The 16756-nt window shown below is 37.4% G+C and overlaps 1 protein-coding gene across 6 annotated transcripts in view; it reads left to right on the forward strand.

Annotated features, from left to right (window-relative positions):
• The window catches only part of LOC147393126 (putative starch synthase 4, chloroplastic/amyloplastic), an 86249-nt gene that overhangs the window by 3251 nt on the left and 66242 nt on the right, over positions 1–16756 (forward strand). For all 6 annotated transcript variants that reach the window (XM_086455247.1, XM_086455246.1, XM_086455244.1 and 3 more), the window contains 4 exons: positions 1190–1676; positions 2552–2650; positions 2777–2829; positions 6693–6750. In XM_086455247.1, the coding sequence (XP_086311373.1) occupies positions 1260–1676; positions 2552–2650; positions 2777–2829; positions 6693–6750 (627 nt within the window). In that variant the 5' untranslated portion in view covers positions 1190–1259. The remainder of the gene's footprint in view (positions 1–1189; positions 1677–2551; positions 2651–2776; positions 2830–6692; positions 6751–16756) is intronic.

A 16756-nucleotide genomic window follows, 5' to 3' on the forward strand; every position in this document is an offset into this window, starting at 1 on the left:
CATGTTTCTCATAACCCTGACCTTCCAAATACGCTTCAAAACCCATCAAACAAGTTCAATGGCCCTTAAAGGACCATAACAGCCCCATGTATGGATTACATAGATGAATTGGATTCCTACTTTACTCCACCGCTCACTCAAATCTATAGGATCGAATGCCAGCTAAAGATGGACATCTCACAATTCAATGTCTTTCTCCACATGAGGATTTCCTTGATTGGTTGTTTACTGTGGAACGTTTCTTTGAGTATAAGCATGTGTTTCAAATCCTATGAAGAAGGAAAAGAAGGAGATTTGGTGATGGTCTACCTTAGCAAAGATCTTTTTCCAACAGACACCTACAACAAGACTAAGTTGAAGAAGATAGGTCCACTTTGCATCTTCAAGAAAATTAACGACAATGCTAATGTTGTGAACTTAGTGGAAGACATACACATCTTTCCTTACTATCTTGATGATGGAGCTTCTTTATCTACGCCGAACTTGGGGACAAGTTTTCTTCAAGAATGGAGGCCTGATGTAGGACATCTACAATTCTAGTTAGAGTCTTAAGTATTTTCCTAATTATTATAGGATTTGTTTCTACTTTCTAATTTTAGTAGGATTTCTAAGTTTCTATTTTTGTCTAAATTCGTTTTTATTATTTAGGCTATAATTAGAAGTTCTTATAAGTGTCGAAATTGAGTTATGATAGGTTTACAAAGTTGATATTAAATTATAAATAGATTAAAGATTAGGGAAGTCACTTTTTAGTATTTTAGAAGGTTTCTAAGTTTTTATGATGGAGTTACCTATATAAGGAGGTTCAAAAATGAAATTCAATCAATTCATACATATCAATTCAATGCTCTTTTCTCTCTTAATTACTTTCTAGCTCTTTGCGTTATTTTCTTTCAAGTTATTGCTTGTTTATCTATCGATTCACACGCTTCCGCTACATCACATTTGGTATGGATTGGAAGCAATGAGAATGTCTGCAATCATCAGCATCAATATTTGTTTTCTCATTTCTATTAGGAATGTTGTTTACTAAGACATTGTGGACATTTTAGGAAAACAAAAGCCAAATTAAAATATTTTTGCTCATAAATTGATAGGACAAAGTAACCTGACTTGGTGAAATGAGGTGATGAATGACATTTTAAAAACTTCATTACATAACTTTTTCACCACTTATGTTTTTTTGCAGCCCGGTATTGATTTTGTTTGGCCTTCCCCAAAATGATGAAGTCCCATTTTGGAATAAGGATTTCTCTTCAATGGATGTGAACTCACAACTTTTAGTTGACAGAGAAAAAGATGACGATCTTATGCACGTAGTTCATGTCTCAGCTGAAATGGCACCTATAGCCAAAGTTGGTGGCCTCGGAGATGTTGTAACTGGGCTTTCTCGTGCTTGTTCATCACGAGGCCATAAAGTGGATATAATGCTTCCTTTCTATGAGTGCATTCCGAAGCAGCAGATTAATGATTTGGAGTTAACAACTACTTATAATTCATATCATGATGGAAATTGGATCCCTACTAATGCATATCAAGGAGTAGTTTCTGGCCTAAAGGTGATATTCATTGAACCAGAAAACCACTTCTTTAAGGGACCACATGTATATGGAGGTTCCTACAACGAGTTGGAGGCATATTTGTTTTTCAGTCGTGCTTGCCTTGAATGGATGCAGGTCAGTGATTTGATCTCAAGCATGGTAACTAGAAACTTCATTTTTCTTTTTTAAAAGTCTCATTTAAAATGCGTTTTGCATCTTTTAAGGATTAAAACAATAAATAAAAACTCGATTTTTTATTTTTATTTTTAAAACATGTTTTTATGTTTCAAACATGACTTATGTTTTAAACATGTTTTTTTTTTAAATAACCCATTTTTTGGTTTTATGGTTGTTTTTTTGCTTTGGTCCACTATTTATTGTAGGATTTGATGATAATGTCGTGATATTATTATTATGATTATTATTTTTATAAATGGCATTATGAACACATTTTTTTTCACAATTATATATATATAGAAATAATTTTTTTCTCACTTATTTCTCGTTTCTTTCCCATTTTCTCCGTTTTTTCCTAAGTTTTCCGTTGCCGTGTTAAACCCATATTCCCACTTGGTGACTATGATCTCAAGTAGCCTGCTAGGTTTCTTGATTATAATCTTTACCTTTCCACAATGCTTAAAAAACAAGAATAACTCGATTCCACTTGTATTTCAGCTGACTCGACTCAAAGTCTTGGTTCAATTTGGATGCAAATGTTAAAAAATATGAAATAATATATGAGCTACGAAAAGCTCGTAGTTAAAAAAAAAAAAATATTCTTTGAAGGAGAGGTCTCTTTAGTCCTTAAAATCATTATTCATTACAGCCTTGCACGGAGGAATATGCCAATGCACTTCTTGGCAGATCTCTTAACTGGAACCACATTGAGTTTGGGTATAAGGAAACTCGATATTGGATCTGGTTAAGTTGACTTGCATGTATTTTTAGAGTTTGTAAGCTCTATACTTTTCCAACATGTAAGTTTCTAACAAATTATAATGTCATAACAGGTGACTGGGACCCAACCAGATATCATCCATGTCCATGAATGGCAGACCGGTGCTTTACCTCTACTTTACTGGGACATGTATCATCATCTCTCAATTAAGGTGTACACTTCCCTATATTTATACATCGAAAAATCATTCCTCTGAGTTACTTTAACAATTACCCAAGTACCAAGGAAACTTATGATGTGGATATTATCTTAACTTTCAGAAATTGATTTTTTGTAGAAACCAAGACTAGTCTTAACAATTCACAACATGGAGCATTATGGTGAGTGCAGGTACATTTTTTTGGTCCTGTTTTTCTCCTTGGATGACCACCTTTCTATTAATTTCTCATTTCATGCCAACTTTTGTTTGCAAATTTGTCTTGCTTACTTGTTCACATCCTTCTTCTTCAAATTCTAGTTTTAGAACATGGCCCAACTTTAACACAAAGAAATTCGCAAGATATTCCATGTTGTATCTGGTTGAGTTGAGAGTCAACGCATGCAAAGCTTCAACGACTGAAATCACCCTTTACAATGGTTAAAGGGTCCAACAGTAAGAAAAAAATATGAACACAAAATACTGAAAAAATAACTCAGAAACTTATGATGTCAATTAATTCTTTCAGGAAGTTTGGTATACCACAAGAAATTAGATTCATTGTTTTACTTGTGAAGAATTCTTGGAAATACCATGGGATCCCTACAAGTGTTGATTATTTATTGGTTAATGGCAAGTTTTTCTCTCCCCCCCCCCCCCCCCCCCCTATTTCTCATTTGATATTTCCTCATTATAAAAATTAAAAGAACAAAATAAATAAACTAATAGAAAATAAGAACTTTAGAAGTTTTCCCACATAGAAATTCCAACTGACGACATTGTGACTACACACACATATAGAAAGAGCTTTGTGGGTCAATGGGTAAATAAAGGCCTTTGATACCATTTTTTTTAAAATTGATATCTAGTCAAAGATTTTTCAAAGGAGGGAAAGAAGATACAAGAATAGATGAAGAAAAACACCAGAGAAGCAAAGCTGACTTACACTAGTAACTCCCAAGTCTCTAGACAAGCCCTTCCTCAAGAACATCCTTTGAGAGATGAGGAGCCATATTATTTACCGACTTTGGAAGAGAAAAAAATAGTCAAACCTAAGGCCAATTCCCGTTTAATGGAAGATGTTCGATAATCTCCAAGAGCCTTTCATTGGGTGCTTGTTGAATGGCATTGCTTGAATTGCCTCAGCCACAATGCTATTTTGATTCAAGGTCTTAGCAGCTTTTAGGCCTTATAAAAGAGATAAAGGCCTCAGCCTTGTTTGAGTCGTTATTAACATCAACAATCCTCCCTTTTTCCTATTCTCTGCATTTGAAGCTTTATTGTGAATTTTCTAATATTTTGTATTGTCTTGTAATGTGTCTCATTCCATCATCTTATTGATATCCTATAATATAAAGAAACCATGACCGGGTTTTTATACCCTGTTTGACATCCTTATCAAATGACTCTTGGGCTTCTCTAGAAGTAGACATAAATCTCAACACCAATTAATACCCTGTACCCTTTATTGTTAGTCTAGCTCAAGGTGAATATTTTGCATTCTTCTCCATGGTTTGTTTGTTCAATTTTAAGGTGACGGTTATATTTCATTTGATTGCTTCTAGGAGCAAATCACCTTCCATGTGGTTACGTATATCATCTTTAATTTTTTTTAATACTCCCTACCCTCCCACTACTACCTTTTGATTTGTTTCTAAGGCCTTTAGTACCATCTTGTATCCTAAATACATATATGATTCATGGGCTTGTATCCTACCCTCCGTGCTTTACCTCTACTATAAACATTATTTTCTTTCTTATATTTGATCCTTCTACCCATTATTTTAAAAGGGATTTTTGTGGTGAGCTACTTATCTTATAGAGGCCAAACACATTAAAGAGGCCTCAAACATTTCCCCAAAGGTACAAATCTCATGCTGTGTACATGTCAGTAAAGGAGGTGCACACATCACAGTTGAAGTGCACCTTTCTCTATACCAATGAAATATGCATACCATTTTTTTATATTGAAAATAATGCCTTGGGACTCTTACCTTTTTCGGGAATATGCATTAAAATGTAACTTCCTTAATGTGTCTTTTCTCCATCTTTCTCTCACTCTCCTCCACTCTCTTAAGAACTTCCATTAAATCCTTCTCATTTTTTATATTGGCATTTTGTCAAATGTGTTTTATCTAGAGTCCTATTAAATCATTTCTCATTATCTCTTTAAGGAGAACAATTGTGTGTGACTAGTGTATGGTTTTTTTTGCATTGTGTGAATGTCAACATCTTGATTTTGCTTTAGACCTAGAATTTTTATTAATAAAAATGGTGGGAACATGAGGCTTGCAACTCACATTTCTTGAGTTCTCTATGCTCTTCCTCACCGCTTCGCATTTTAAGCACTATTTTATCCTTTATTCCCCATGAGGTCATGACTTCAAGTCTTAGACTCGAGGAGCCTGAATCATCTGGTGCCAATATTGAGTCAACTCTAACAACCTAGTTGTTTGGTCTATCACAGGAGAATCTAAGTCATGGTTTTTTTTTTCTTGGTTCCAGTTGATTTCGTGTTGATAGAGGATCGTCATACTTGAAATCATGCATGAGATGGAACTTTACTTGAAAGTTGAAACTTTGAAGCACTTCTAATTGGAACTCTATAGACAATCTGCCACTTCATTTGTAGCCAAGGAAAAACTTGAACTTGTTTCTTGTTTAGTCGTATGGATGTATTTCCAACACTTGATCTAGATTGGAGGGTATTACATGATATACTCCTCATACATGGATCTTGATCCTTTAAAGACCTTTGACATAAAAAATGTTTGTTTTCAATCATCCAAAGCTAACATAGTTTACAACTTATTTTAAAAGATCATCACCATCCATTCCTTATCACAAAGATTCGGGGTTAGCGTAGTGAACCTTGTTGGTCGATGCAATTTTGTCTAGAGTAATGTCTTCTGTTAATTCTAGTTTGTCATTCATTTCTCACTAACCTCAAATCCATGTTCTTTTTGGTCTTCCTCTTGCTCTTTTAAAACCTTCAACTTGTACTTTCTTCTAACTGGCCTTCATGTACATGAGCAAACCATCTCAACCGAATTTACCTTAGCTTATCACCTTCTAAGGCTGCTTTTACATTTTCACTAATATGTTCATTTCTATTTTATCGTAGTTTTTGCATTCCACATCCTCATCTTTGCTATGCTCAATCTATGCATATGTTGTTTCTTGATTCCCAACATTCAGAACATGACTGACCCTACTATTGTCTTTTAAAATTTTCCATTTAGTTTGATTGGGTGTGTCAGTTACATGGCACTCCAAATACATACTTCCACCATAACTGTCTGACTAATTCTATGAACAACATCCTGATATAATCAAGGTAAAAAAATGATCGTTTCAAGGTGTTTCCTAGCCATCAATTTTTATTGGTCCTTCCTATCTATGGGCATCATTACTAAAGTTGCACTTCATATAGTCTATCTTGGTTCTACTAATTATAAAACCCTTGGACTCCAATGTAGCTCTCCAAGGTTCTAGTTTTGTATTGAATCCATCTATAGTCTCATTTACCAACACTATACCCATTTGCATATTACATACCGAGAGATATGCTTTTGAATATGAAAAATTATTTCGAATATGACAAACAAACACATAAGAGCTCAAAGTTGGTAACGGATGTAAACCAATTCTAACAAAAGCAAACTGCTTATTATAGAAGATTGTGCCTAATGTAAATTTTTAGTTTTAAATTTTTATTTACACTTATTTAATGAGCTTGTTTATGCTCTTTTATGGCATGTTTGACTCCATAGATAACTTTTGCCCGGAAAATTTGCTACCTAGATTACTATTTGTCTAGAAGGCTATCTATTGTTTGTTTGACAATATATTGGTTCCTGGGATCAGGTTGCATGTTGTTTGACTAAGGAAAATGATGTGTATTACTTGAATGCTTTGACATCAACGCAAATACCCATAGCGGATACATAAATAATATTCAAAATAACTTTTAAAAAAAACTAGTCCATGGAGATCGGTCATTTAATGAAGGCATCTTTTGTTTTATGATTGAACCTACCATGTCTTTAATTTGCAGCAAAGAGCAACTGAGCAAGTGTGGTCTCGATGGCTCCCTATATGGAACAATCGACAAGGTAAGCTTATTTTATGGGTAGTAATGATTTCTCTACATTTCTAGTATCCCTTTTGCTCCATATGGTCACAAGTGCTCTCACTTGGCATAAATTACCTTGTGAAATCACCTTGATACAAAATCTTTATTGTTTCTTTAGCAACAAAATGTTGTAATTATATACATCATATTTAAGTAGGTTTACAATTTAGGGATCAAGTTTATGGTTTTTGGTCTTGGACTTTAGACTTTTGGGTTAATGTGCAGCATTTGAGTTTTAAGATTTTAGTGATTAGGGTTTTGGGTCTAGGAGCTAGGGTTGCGGATTTATGGTTTTTTAGCTTTAGGATTTAGGGTTTAAAGATTAGATTTTAGGGGTTTAACACAATCCTAAAACATCTTAAAAGAGGTTTAGGTCTTAGGATTTTAGGGATTATGTTTTAGCATGGATTCAATTGTAAAACCCAAAATCCTAAAATCATAAACACCAAATCTTAAACCCTAAAATCTTTGAATAATACACCCCTAAAACCGTAAGTGTGTTTTAGAATGGATGGTTTTAGGGTTTTTTTTTTTTTACTTTGATTCTTGAGATTCAAGTCTTGGCCTAGATGTCTTGGATGATAAGATACTCTAAACCATGAATCTTAGTACTTGGAGCATGGAAATGTCTTTTTATTGGATTTGGTGGATTATGAAGTGTGTTAGCTCTCATTCGTTCTCTATTCTTATTAACAGTTCGCCTCATGATATTTTTAGAAGCTCAAGGTTCTTAGACAAGGTGATCCTTTATTGCCATTCTTTTTTGTTATAGTAGTGGAGGCTTTAGGGAGGATGATAGGGAAAAGAGTGGAGTGTGGGGAGTTATCTGGATTTTCGGTTATGTAGAGTGGTCCTATGGTATCGCATTTGTAGTGTGTAGATGATACATTGGTGTTTTTGGATGCCTCAATCTCTCAAGTGTGTTCTTTGAGTTCTGTTTTGGAGCAGTTTTTGGTTTGCCTGTTAATTTTTTGAAAAGCAAGTTGTTTGGAGTGGGGGGAGTGGTTGGCCTGGAGGGGTTAGCAACTGTTGTTGGTTTTTAGGTTGGGACTTTGCCTTTTTCGTATTTAGGCTTGTTGTTGGGGGCTCATTTCAAAAGTAAGGCTATGTGGGATCCGGTGGTTGAAAGGGTTGGTAAGAGACTAACGTAGCGGAAGCTTGTGAATCAATAGATTCAATAGGTTGTGTTCAATGGAACACTCTAAATCAATTTGAATCAATAGATTCAATTGATAAACAAGCAATAACTTGAAAAAAATATAGCATAAAGTTAAAAAGTAATTAAAAGAGAAAAGATAATTGAATTGATTATTGATTTATTTTTATATTTAAAGCCCCTTATATAGATAATTCGATCATAATAACTTAGAAGCCTACTAAAATATTAAAAATTAACATTCCTAACCTATTTATAACATAATACTAACTTTCTAATCCTATTAGAACTCAAATTGGACACTTTTAAGCACTTCTAATTATAGTCTAAATAATAAAAACGAATTTAAAATAAATTAGAAACTAACAAGGAATTGTACTCCTAACATAACTATGAAATATAAATCTTACTATAAGTAGAAATAGAAATCCTATTAGAAATATAAATCTTAGTAAAACTCTAATTAGGATTTTAGATGTCCTACATCAGGCCCCCTTTTTCTGAGAAAACTCATCCTTGAGTTTGGTGTAAGAGTAGAAAAACCATCTTCCGAAAAATAAGGATAGATGTCCTTTACATTGAATGTCGGGGATATGTGCATATCATCAGGCAAATCCACCACATAAGCATTATCGTTTATTTTCTTCAAGATACGAAAGGGCCCAATTTTCTTTAGCTTGGTCTTGCTGTAAGTTCCAGCAAGGAAGCGATCTTTACTAAGATAAACCATAACTAAGTCTCCTTCATAGCTCTTGAATCGTCTATGTTTATCGGTATGTGCTTTGTACTTTTCATTAGAATCTTCAAGGTTTTTCTTCAGTTGTCCGTGGAGGTTGTGAAGGTTCTCAATCATATCATTGACTGCCACATTGGAGTTAGGGCGAAAAGGAAGTTGTACCAAGTCTAAAGTATGATTAGGTGCTTTGGAATAGACTATGTGGAATGGTGCGTAGCCCGTAGAGCGATTAAGGACTGAATTATAATTGAATTTAGCTTGTGCAAGTGCCAAGTCCCATTGTTTCAGTTTGTCACTGGAAAAGTACCGAATCAAATTGCCAAGAGTACGGTTCACAACTTTTGTTTGTTTGTCCGTTTGAGGATGGACGGTGCTTGAAAACTTAAGTTCAGTTTTCAATCTAGCCCATAAAGTCTTCCAAAACCAACTCAATCACGATCCGAGGTGATGGTCTTGAGGATGTCATGTAGACGTACGACTTCATGAAATAAGAGGTTGGCTATATTTACCACATCGTGAGTCTTGTGGCAAAGGATAAAGTGTGTCATCTTAGAAAAACGATCAACAACAATGAAGGTGGAATCATTGTCTTGTTGTGTTTGAGGTAGTCTAAGCACAAAATCCATTGAAAGATCTTCCCAGGGGCCATAAGGGACTGGTGAAGGTGTGTACAAACCAGTGTTTTGTGCTTGTCCCTTCCCGTTTTGGCATATGAGGTATTGAAAAACAAAATCTTCAACATTTTTCTTGAGGGACTTCCACAAGTGCAATGGTCTTATCCCGTCCAAAGTGTCCCGAGAGTCCGCCACCATGTAACTCTTTAATAAGATACTCACGAATGACACCATTAGGAATGCAAAACCTTGTTCCTTTGAAGATGAACCAATCTTAAACCACAAAGTTTGAAGAACCTTATTGTCCCGAGTTGCACTTTTCCCACATAATTTGAAATTCTGGGTCGTCAATGTAGAGTTCTTTGAGGAAGTTGAAGCCTATCACATTGCTCTTTATAGTAATGAGCAAAGAATCTCTATTTTGCGAGGCATGAGAAATACTACGATATAGTGTGTCAGCAACTTTATTGTTGAGGTCAGATTTGTCTTGAATAGTGAAGTTGAACTCCTGAAGCAAGGTGATCCATGAAGAATGCAAGTGGCTGGCCGAACTTTGATTTTGGATGAATTTCAATGCCTGGTGATCCGAATAGAGCACAAATTCATTTTGGATCAAGCAATGCCTCCACTTTCTAAGAGCACAAACAACAACATAGGATTCGAGTTCATATGTACTCCACTTTTGGTTTACTTCCGTTAGCTTCTCACTAAGGAATTCAATAGACTTTCCTTCTTGAGATAAAATAACTCCTACTCCATGTATGGAAGCATCATAATGGACTTCAAATAGTTTGTCAAAGCAAGGAAGTGCCAAATTAGGGACGGGTTTAGCCTTTAAGAGATGAAAGCCAGCTTCGATATCGTCGGTCCAAGTAAATTTTCTGTTCTTCCATGTGTTAGTTACAGGTGCTGTGATGGAGCTAAAGTCCTTGATGAAACGCCGATAAAAGGATGCTAACCCATGAAAACTTCGAGCTTTAGAGGTTGATTTTGGAGAAGGCCAATCCCTAATGGCTTCAATTTTAGTTTCATCCATGTGTATGCCCTCTTTGGAGACTATGTAATCCAAGAAAAGTACCGAAGATGTGAAAAAGTGGCATTTCTTCAAATTGAGGTAAAGATAGTTGGCTTTGAGAGCCTCAAAAATAGTCCGTAGATGCAGGAGGTGCTCCGAATCAGATGATTAAGATATCATTAAAATAGACCACAACGAACTTACCAATGAAGGGTTGTAGTACTTGGTTCATGAGGCGCATAAAAGTGTTAGGCACATTTGATAAACCAAACGGCATAACTAGCCATTCATACAAGCCATCCTTGGTTTTGAAGGCCGTTTTCCATTCATCTCTGGGTCGGATCCGTATTTGATGGTAACCACTTTTCAAGTAAAATTTGGAGAAAATGGTTGAACCTGTTAGCATGTCGAACATGGCATCAAGCCTTGGAATTGGAAGATGATACCTTATAGTAATTTTGTTCACCGCACGACTATCAATACACATTCTCCATGTACCATCCTTCTTAAGTACAAATAAGGCCAAAACCACGCATGGACTAAGACTTGGTTGAATGAGACCCTTGGAAAGTAAGTTGTCCATTTGTTTCTTCAATATGTCATACTCTTTTGGACTCATCTTATAATGGGGCAGATTTGGGAGACTTGCACCGCGTACCAAATCGATATGGTGTTGTATATTTCTCATGGGAGGTAATGAATCTAACAAGTCTGAAGGAAGAACACAAGAAAAATCTTTAAGGAGGGGTTGCACTTGAGTAGGAACTTGAGTAGGAGGGTCCCGATTGGAAGGTTGTATTACTACTGCGAACACTTGGCTTGCTTTCTTTAAGTTCTTATTGATGTTGGTAAAAAAAAAAACACATTATCTTCTCCTTAACTAGGTGGGAACCCTTGGGCTTGGCATATGAAGGATTTAGGATCACTTTGACACCATTATGCATGAAAGAATAGATGTTGGCTTTCTCTCGGTAAGTGACATCATTATCATGAAGCCAAGGCCTTCCCAAGAGGATATGGCATGCTCTCATTGGAACAATATCACAAATAACATCATTCTTATATTGTCCAATGTTAAAAAAAAATGAGCGTTGACTTGTCACATTCTTCTTGCACTCATCGTTCATCTAACCTATAGAATAAGGTGTAGGGTGTTGTGTAGTGGGTAGCTTGAGGGCATCAACCATGTAGCTTGAAATTATATTTACTGAACTTCCACTATCTATAATTAATTGGCACAACTTACCTTGAACCTTGCATGTAGTCTAGAAAAGACTATGTCGAATTGAAGGATGAACATGTTGTACTGACAATAAATTGCGGATAATACAACTGAGATATTCATCTCCTTCAAACTTCTCGAATTGGGCTTCCAATTCAGTTTCAGTGATGAATTCTCCTTCACCAACCATGAATGTGGATTGTAAGAGCTCTGATACCACTTGACGTAACGGAAGCGTATGAATCAATAGATTCGATAAGTTGTGTTCAATGGAACACTCTAAATCAATTTGAATCAATAGATTCAATTGATAAACAAACAATAGCTTGAAAAAAAATATAGTATAAAGCTAAAAAGTAATTAAAAGAGAAAAGATAATTGAATTGATTGTTGATTGATTTTCGGATTTGGAGGTCCTTGTATAGATAACTCCATCATAACAACTTAGAAGCCTACTAAAATATTAAAAATTAACATTCCTAACCTATTTATAACATAATACTAACCTTCTAATCCTATTAGAACTCAAATTGAACACTTCTAAGCACTTCTAATTATAGTCCAAATAATAAAAACGAATTTAAAATAAATTAGAAACTAACAAAGAATTGTACTCCTAACATAACTATGAAATAGAAATCCTAGTAAAACTCTAACTAGGATTGTAAATGTCCTACATCAGAGACCGAGTAGTTGGAAAAAACTACTTTCCAAAGGGGGGAAGTTGACTTTGTTGAAGAGTATTTTTTTCTAATATCCCAGTGTACTTATCTTTGTTCAAGATGTCGGCATCTATGGAAGGTAGACTAGAGAAATTGTTTCGGGGGTTTCTTTGGTATGAAAATGGGAAGAGAAAATTTGATCTAATCGGGTAGAAAAAGGTTTGCTTTCCGAAAAGTGAAGGTGGATTGGGGGTTATGAATAAGGCGTTGTTGGAAAATGACTTTGGAGGTTTGGGGTGGAAAGAAATAATTTATAGTAGAAGGTAGTGGCGATGGCGAAATTTGGGGAGAATGAATTTGGGTGGGAGAGTGGGATGAGGTAGGACACTTTTGGGTGTGGAGTGTGGAGTGTGGAGAGGAATCTTGAAGACGGTACAATTGTTTTGGCAGAGAGTAAGTGTTGAATAACCCTTATTTTATTAGTTCTACAGATTTTTTGTCCTTTTTAGTCTTTTCACTTATTAGACCATGTAATCCTTTTTAAAGCCTAATTAGGGCTTAGTAATGAGATACTTTTACTGTTCTCTTATTTTAACTTGGTATCAGAGCCATTTCCTCTCCTTCCTCCTTGCTACAACCTCATTGCTCAACCCTTCCTAAATATACGTCACAGTCTCTCGGTTTAGTGTAAATAATCACCCCCACGGGGGTTGTTTTACTCCATCCCTAGTCGCAACATGCCATAGGGTTGTTAAAACTCATTGAAATTTTACAACAACAACAGGGTTGCTGTTCTTAGGCCAACTAATGGCTCTAGAGGCTTGCCACAATAGGTTCTAGATTGTTTTTGGAACTCACGATCACAGCAGGGCTGCTGTTTGGAGTCGTTTGGGACCTACGAAGACAGTAGGGTTGCTGTTTGGAACTTACGAAAATAGTTTTTTGAACTTACGATCACAGCAGGGCTGTTGTTTGGAGTCGTTTGGGACCTACGAAGACAGCAGGGTTGCTGTTTGGAACCCACAACCACAGTAGACCATCGTTTGAGGCTTGCGATCACTATAGGAGACTTGGTTTGAACCTGCGACCACAGCAACGCCATCGCTTGAGGTGGTTTGAACCTGCGACCACAGCAGGGCCATTGTTTGAGGCCTGCGATCACTATAGGAGACCTGGTTTGAACCTGCGACCATAGTAGGGCAATCGTTTGCAGCCTACGATCAGCACAGAGGCTGTTGAAGACTCGGTCGAGGTCAACGATCAGCATAGAAGCTGTTTTTTGGATCTGCGACCACTACAGGGACCCTGTGTGAAGCCTACGACTACTGTAGGGACATCATTTGAAGCCTACGATCAGTACAGCGACTGTTGAAGACTCGTCTGAGGTCGACGACCAGCACAGAGGCTGTTGAAGACTCGTTTGAGGTCAACGATCAGCATAAAGGCTGTTTTTTGGAGTCTGTATTCACAGCAAGGGTGCTGTTTGGATCTATTTGGAGACTTGTCTAAGGCCTGCCATCAACACAAGGGCTGTTTGGAGCCTGTACTCACAGCAACGTTGTTGTTAAGAGTTGTACCCTCTCTTCTTGAACTCTCTTCAAACCGAAGTACATAGATTATTTATTTATTTATTTATTAATGGCTTCTGAGACGTCCTCTTCCTCGATCACTGGTAGCATTAATGGCTCAAGTGGCCTTTCTTCTCACTCAACCGACTTTCCAGGAATTCAAATTACCACCGTGAAATTAGATGGCCCTAATTATCTTCTGTGGGCACGATCAGTTGAAATGTTTATTGTTAGAAAAGGGAAGATTGGTTATCTCACGGGAACGGACAAACAACCTACACAGACTGACCCTTCTTACTCACACTGGTTTGCTAATGATTCTATGGTCCGTTCTTGGTTGGTTACATCTATGCAACCACAAATTGCGGCTGGGTTTATATTCTCCTCGACAGCAAAACTGATATGGGACTCCGCAAGGAGCATTTACTCGCAACGTCAAAACAACGTCCGGATTTTTAACCTAGAGCGTGAGCTTTCCCGTCTTTCGCAAGGTGATTCTTCAGTTATCACCTATATATCACAGCTATGTGCTCGGTGGGAAGAGTTGACCTTCTATTCTTCATCCTATGCCTGGAAGGATCCGCTTGATGAGACATTATATGCGTCGATTCTGGATAAGAATCGAGTTTTTCAGTTTTTAGCTGGTTTACGAGAGGAGTTTGAGTATGCGAGAGTTCACTTATTGGGTATGGATTCCTTTCCGTCCCTACAGACTGCGTATTCTTATGTCTTGGCTGATGAAAGTCGTCGCGCAGCTGTCCTACCTCATTCTTCAGGAGACCACTCTGCTATGCTTACTCGCTTACCTTCTCCACAGCCTCCTAGTGGGTCTCTGTCTATCCGTCAGCGACATAAGTGTGATCATTGTGGGAAGTTGGGTCACGTGAAGGCTCGTTGTTATGCACTCCATGGTCGTCCTAATCAGCAACGTCAACAGTCTCAACGATCTTCAGCTCATGTAGTTTCTCAGCCGACTACTGATTCAGCACCTCCTTCTGCTACTACATCCTCATCGGATTCGGTATCTCTATCTCAGGCTGAGCTTGACAAGTTCAGAAAATTCTTCAATCAGATGGAGACTTCATCTCAGCCGGTCTCTACTTTCACTCACTCAGGTACTTTTGCATCTGTACACAGTGTTTCCATCACTTCCTCACCATGGATCATTGATTCTGGTGCCTCCCATAACATGACCGGTACGTCCTCTTTTTCAAAACCTATAGTGTTTGTTCTGGTCATCGCAAGGTTCGCCTAACCGATGGTTCTGTCTTCTATAGCTGGTCAAGGTCATTTTCCTGTTACATCTTCTTTATCTTCAACTAACACACTGCATGTTTCTCAACTCACTACTAATCTTATATCTGTTAGTAGCATTACAAAAAATTTGAATTGCAGTGTAATTTTTTATCCCTCTCATTGTGTCTTTCAGGATCTGGAGTCGAAGAGGACGATTGGCACTGGACATGAAGTGAATGGCTTGTATCTTTTGGACATACCTTATTTACCTAGCACCCATTCTGCTTCCCAGATTAGTAGTAGTAGTCAGTCTAATAAGGCTCTTGTAATGCGTTGGCACTTACGCTTAGGCCATATTTCTTTTGGATATTTGAAACACATGTTCCCTGCTTTATTTAATAATAGCAATTTGCTTAATTTTTCTTGTGAAACTTGCTAATTAGCTAAACATGTGCGTTCTTCTTATCCTATTAGTATGAATACTATTGCACTTGCTATGTTTGACCTAATCCATTCTGATGTGTGGGGTCCTTCCCCTGTCACGTCAACTCTTGGTTTTCGTTATTTTGTCTTGTTCATCGATGACCACAGTTGTACCACTTGGGTCTATCTTATGAAACACAAGAGTGAAGTTTTTGGGATTTTTAAGCAATTTCTGGCTATGGTTCGTACCCAGTTTGGTTGTACCGTCAAGACCTTCCGTTCTGATCATGGTACTGAGTACACTTACAGTGAGGTCTTGAAACTTTGTTTAGAGTTTGGCATTGAGCATCAAATGTCCAATGTTAAGACTCCTCAGCAGAATGGTCGATCAGAAAGAAAAAATCGTCATATTCTAGAGTTAGCTTGTGCCCTCTCTATTGGCATGAACGTGCCTCAATCCTATTGGGCCGATGCAGTTCTTACTGCGGTTTACCTTATTAAATGAACTCCCTCTCGGGTTCTTCAGTTTGCCACGCCTCTCTTTCAGCTTTACCCAGATCGTCCCTTGTTTCCACTTCCGTTGCGTGTATTTGGGTGTGTCTGCTTTGTTCAAATTCTTGATCAAACTCGTACAAAACTTCATCCTAAGGCCGTCAAATATATCTTTTTGGGTTATTCCTCTACCCAGAAAGGGTACCGTTGTTACCACCCTCCTTCTCAACGGCGTTTCATTTCTCGGGATGTTTCTTTTTTTGAGCATACCCCTTACTACAATGGGTCCGTTGGCATTCAATCTGAGTGGTTTTCTTTAGATTCACCTGATGATCCTTCTACTATCTTTCTTCCTCTTCCCATACTGTTCCTCCTTCTCCATCCCCTGTCAGTTCATCACTTCCTCCTCTGCAGGTTTACTCTCGACGTCCTCGCAATACTGCCATCCCTCCTATTCCAGACCAGCTCGCCTCCTAGCCTCTAGCTCCGCCTCCTGTCGCATGTGATGATCGTCCTATTGCCACTCGTAAGGGTAAGCGCACTTGTACTTATCCTATTGCTAATTATATATCTGATTCTGCCTTTTCACCCTCCTATCGGAGTTTTCTTACGTCTGTTTCCGTTGTTTCTCCTCATACTACTGTTGCAGATGCTATTACCCATCCTGAGTGGCGAGCAGCTATGATTGATGAGTTGAATGTTCTTGAAAAGACTCAGACTTGGGAACTTGTACCTCTTCCACCTGGTAGGAAGGTTGTGGGATGTCGCTGGGTTTTCACTCTGAAACACAATCCGGATGGCTCTATTGCTCGTTATAAGGCCCGGTTAGTGGCCAAGGGTTATGCTTAGACTTATGGGATTG

Source organism: Akebia trifoliata, chromosome 10 (genome assembly GCF_017979445.1).
Source record: "Akebia trifoliata isolate Shusen 1 chromosome 10, ASM1797944v1, whole genome shotgun sequence".
NCBI lineage: Eukaryota > Viridiplantae > Streptophyta > Magnoliopsida > Ranunculales > Lardizabalaceae > Akebia > Akebia trifoliata.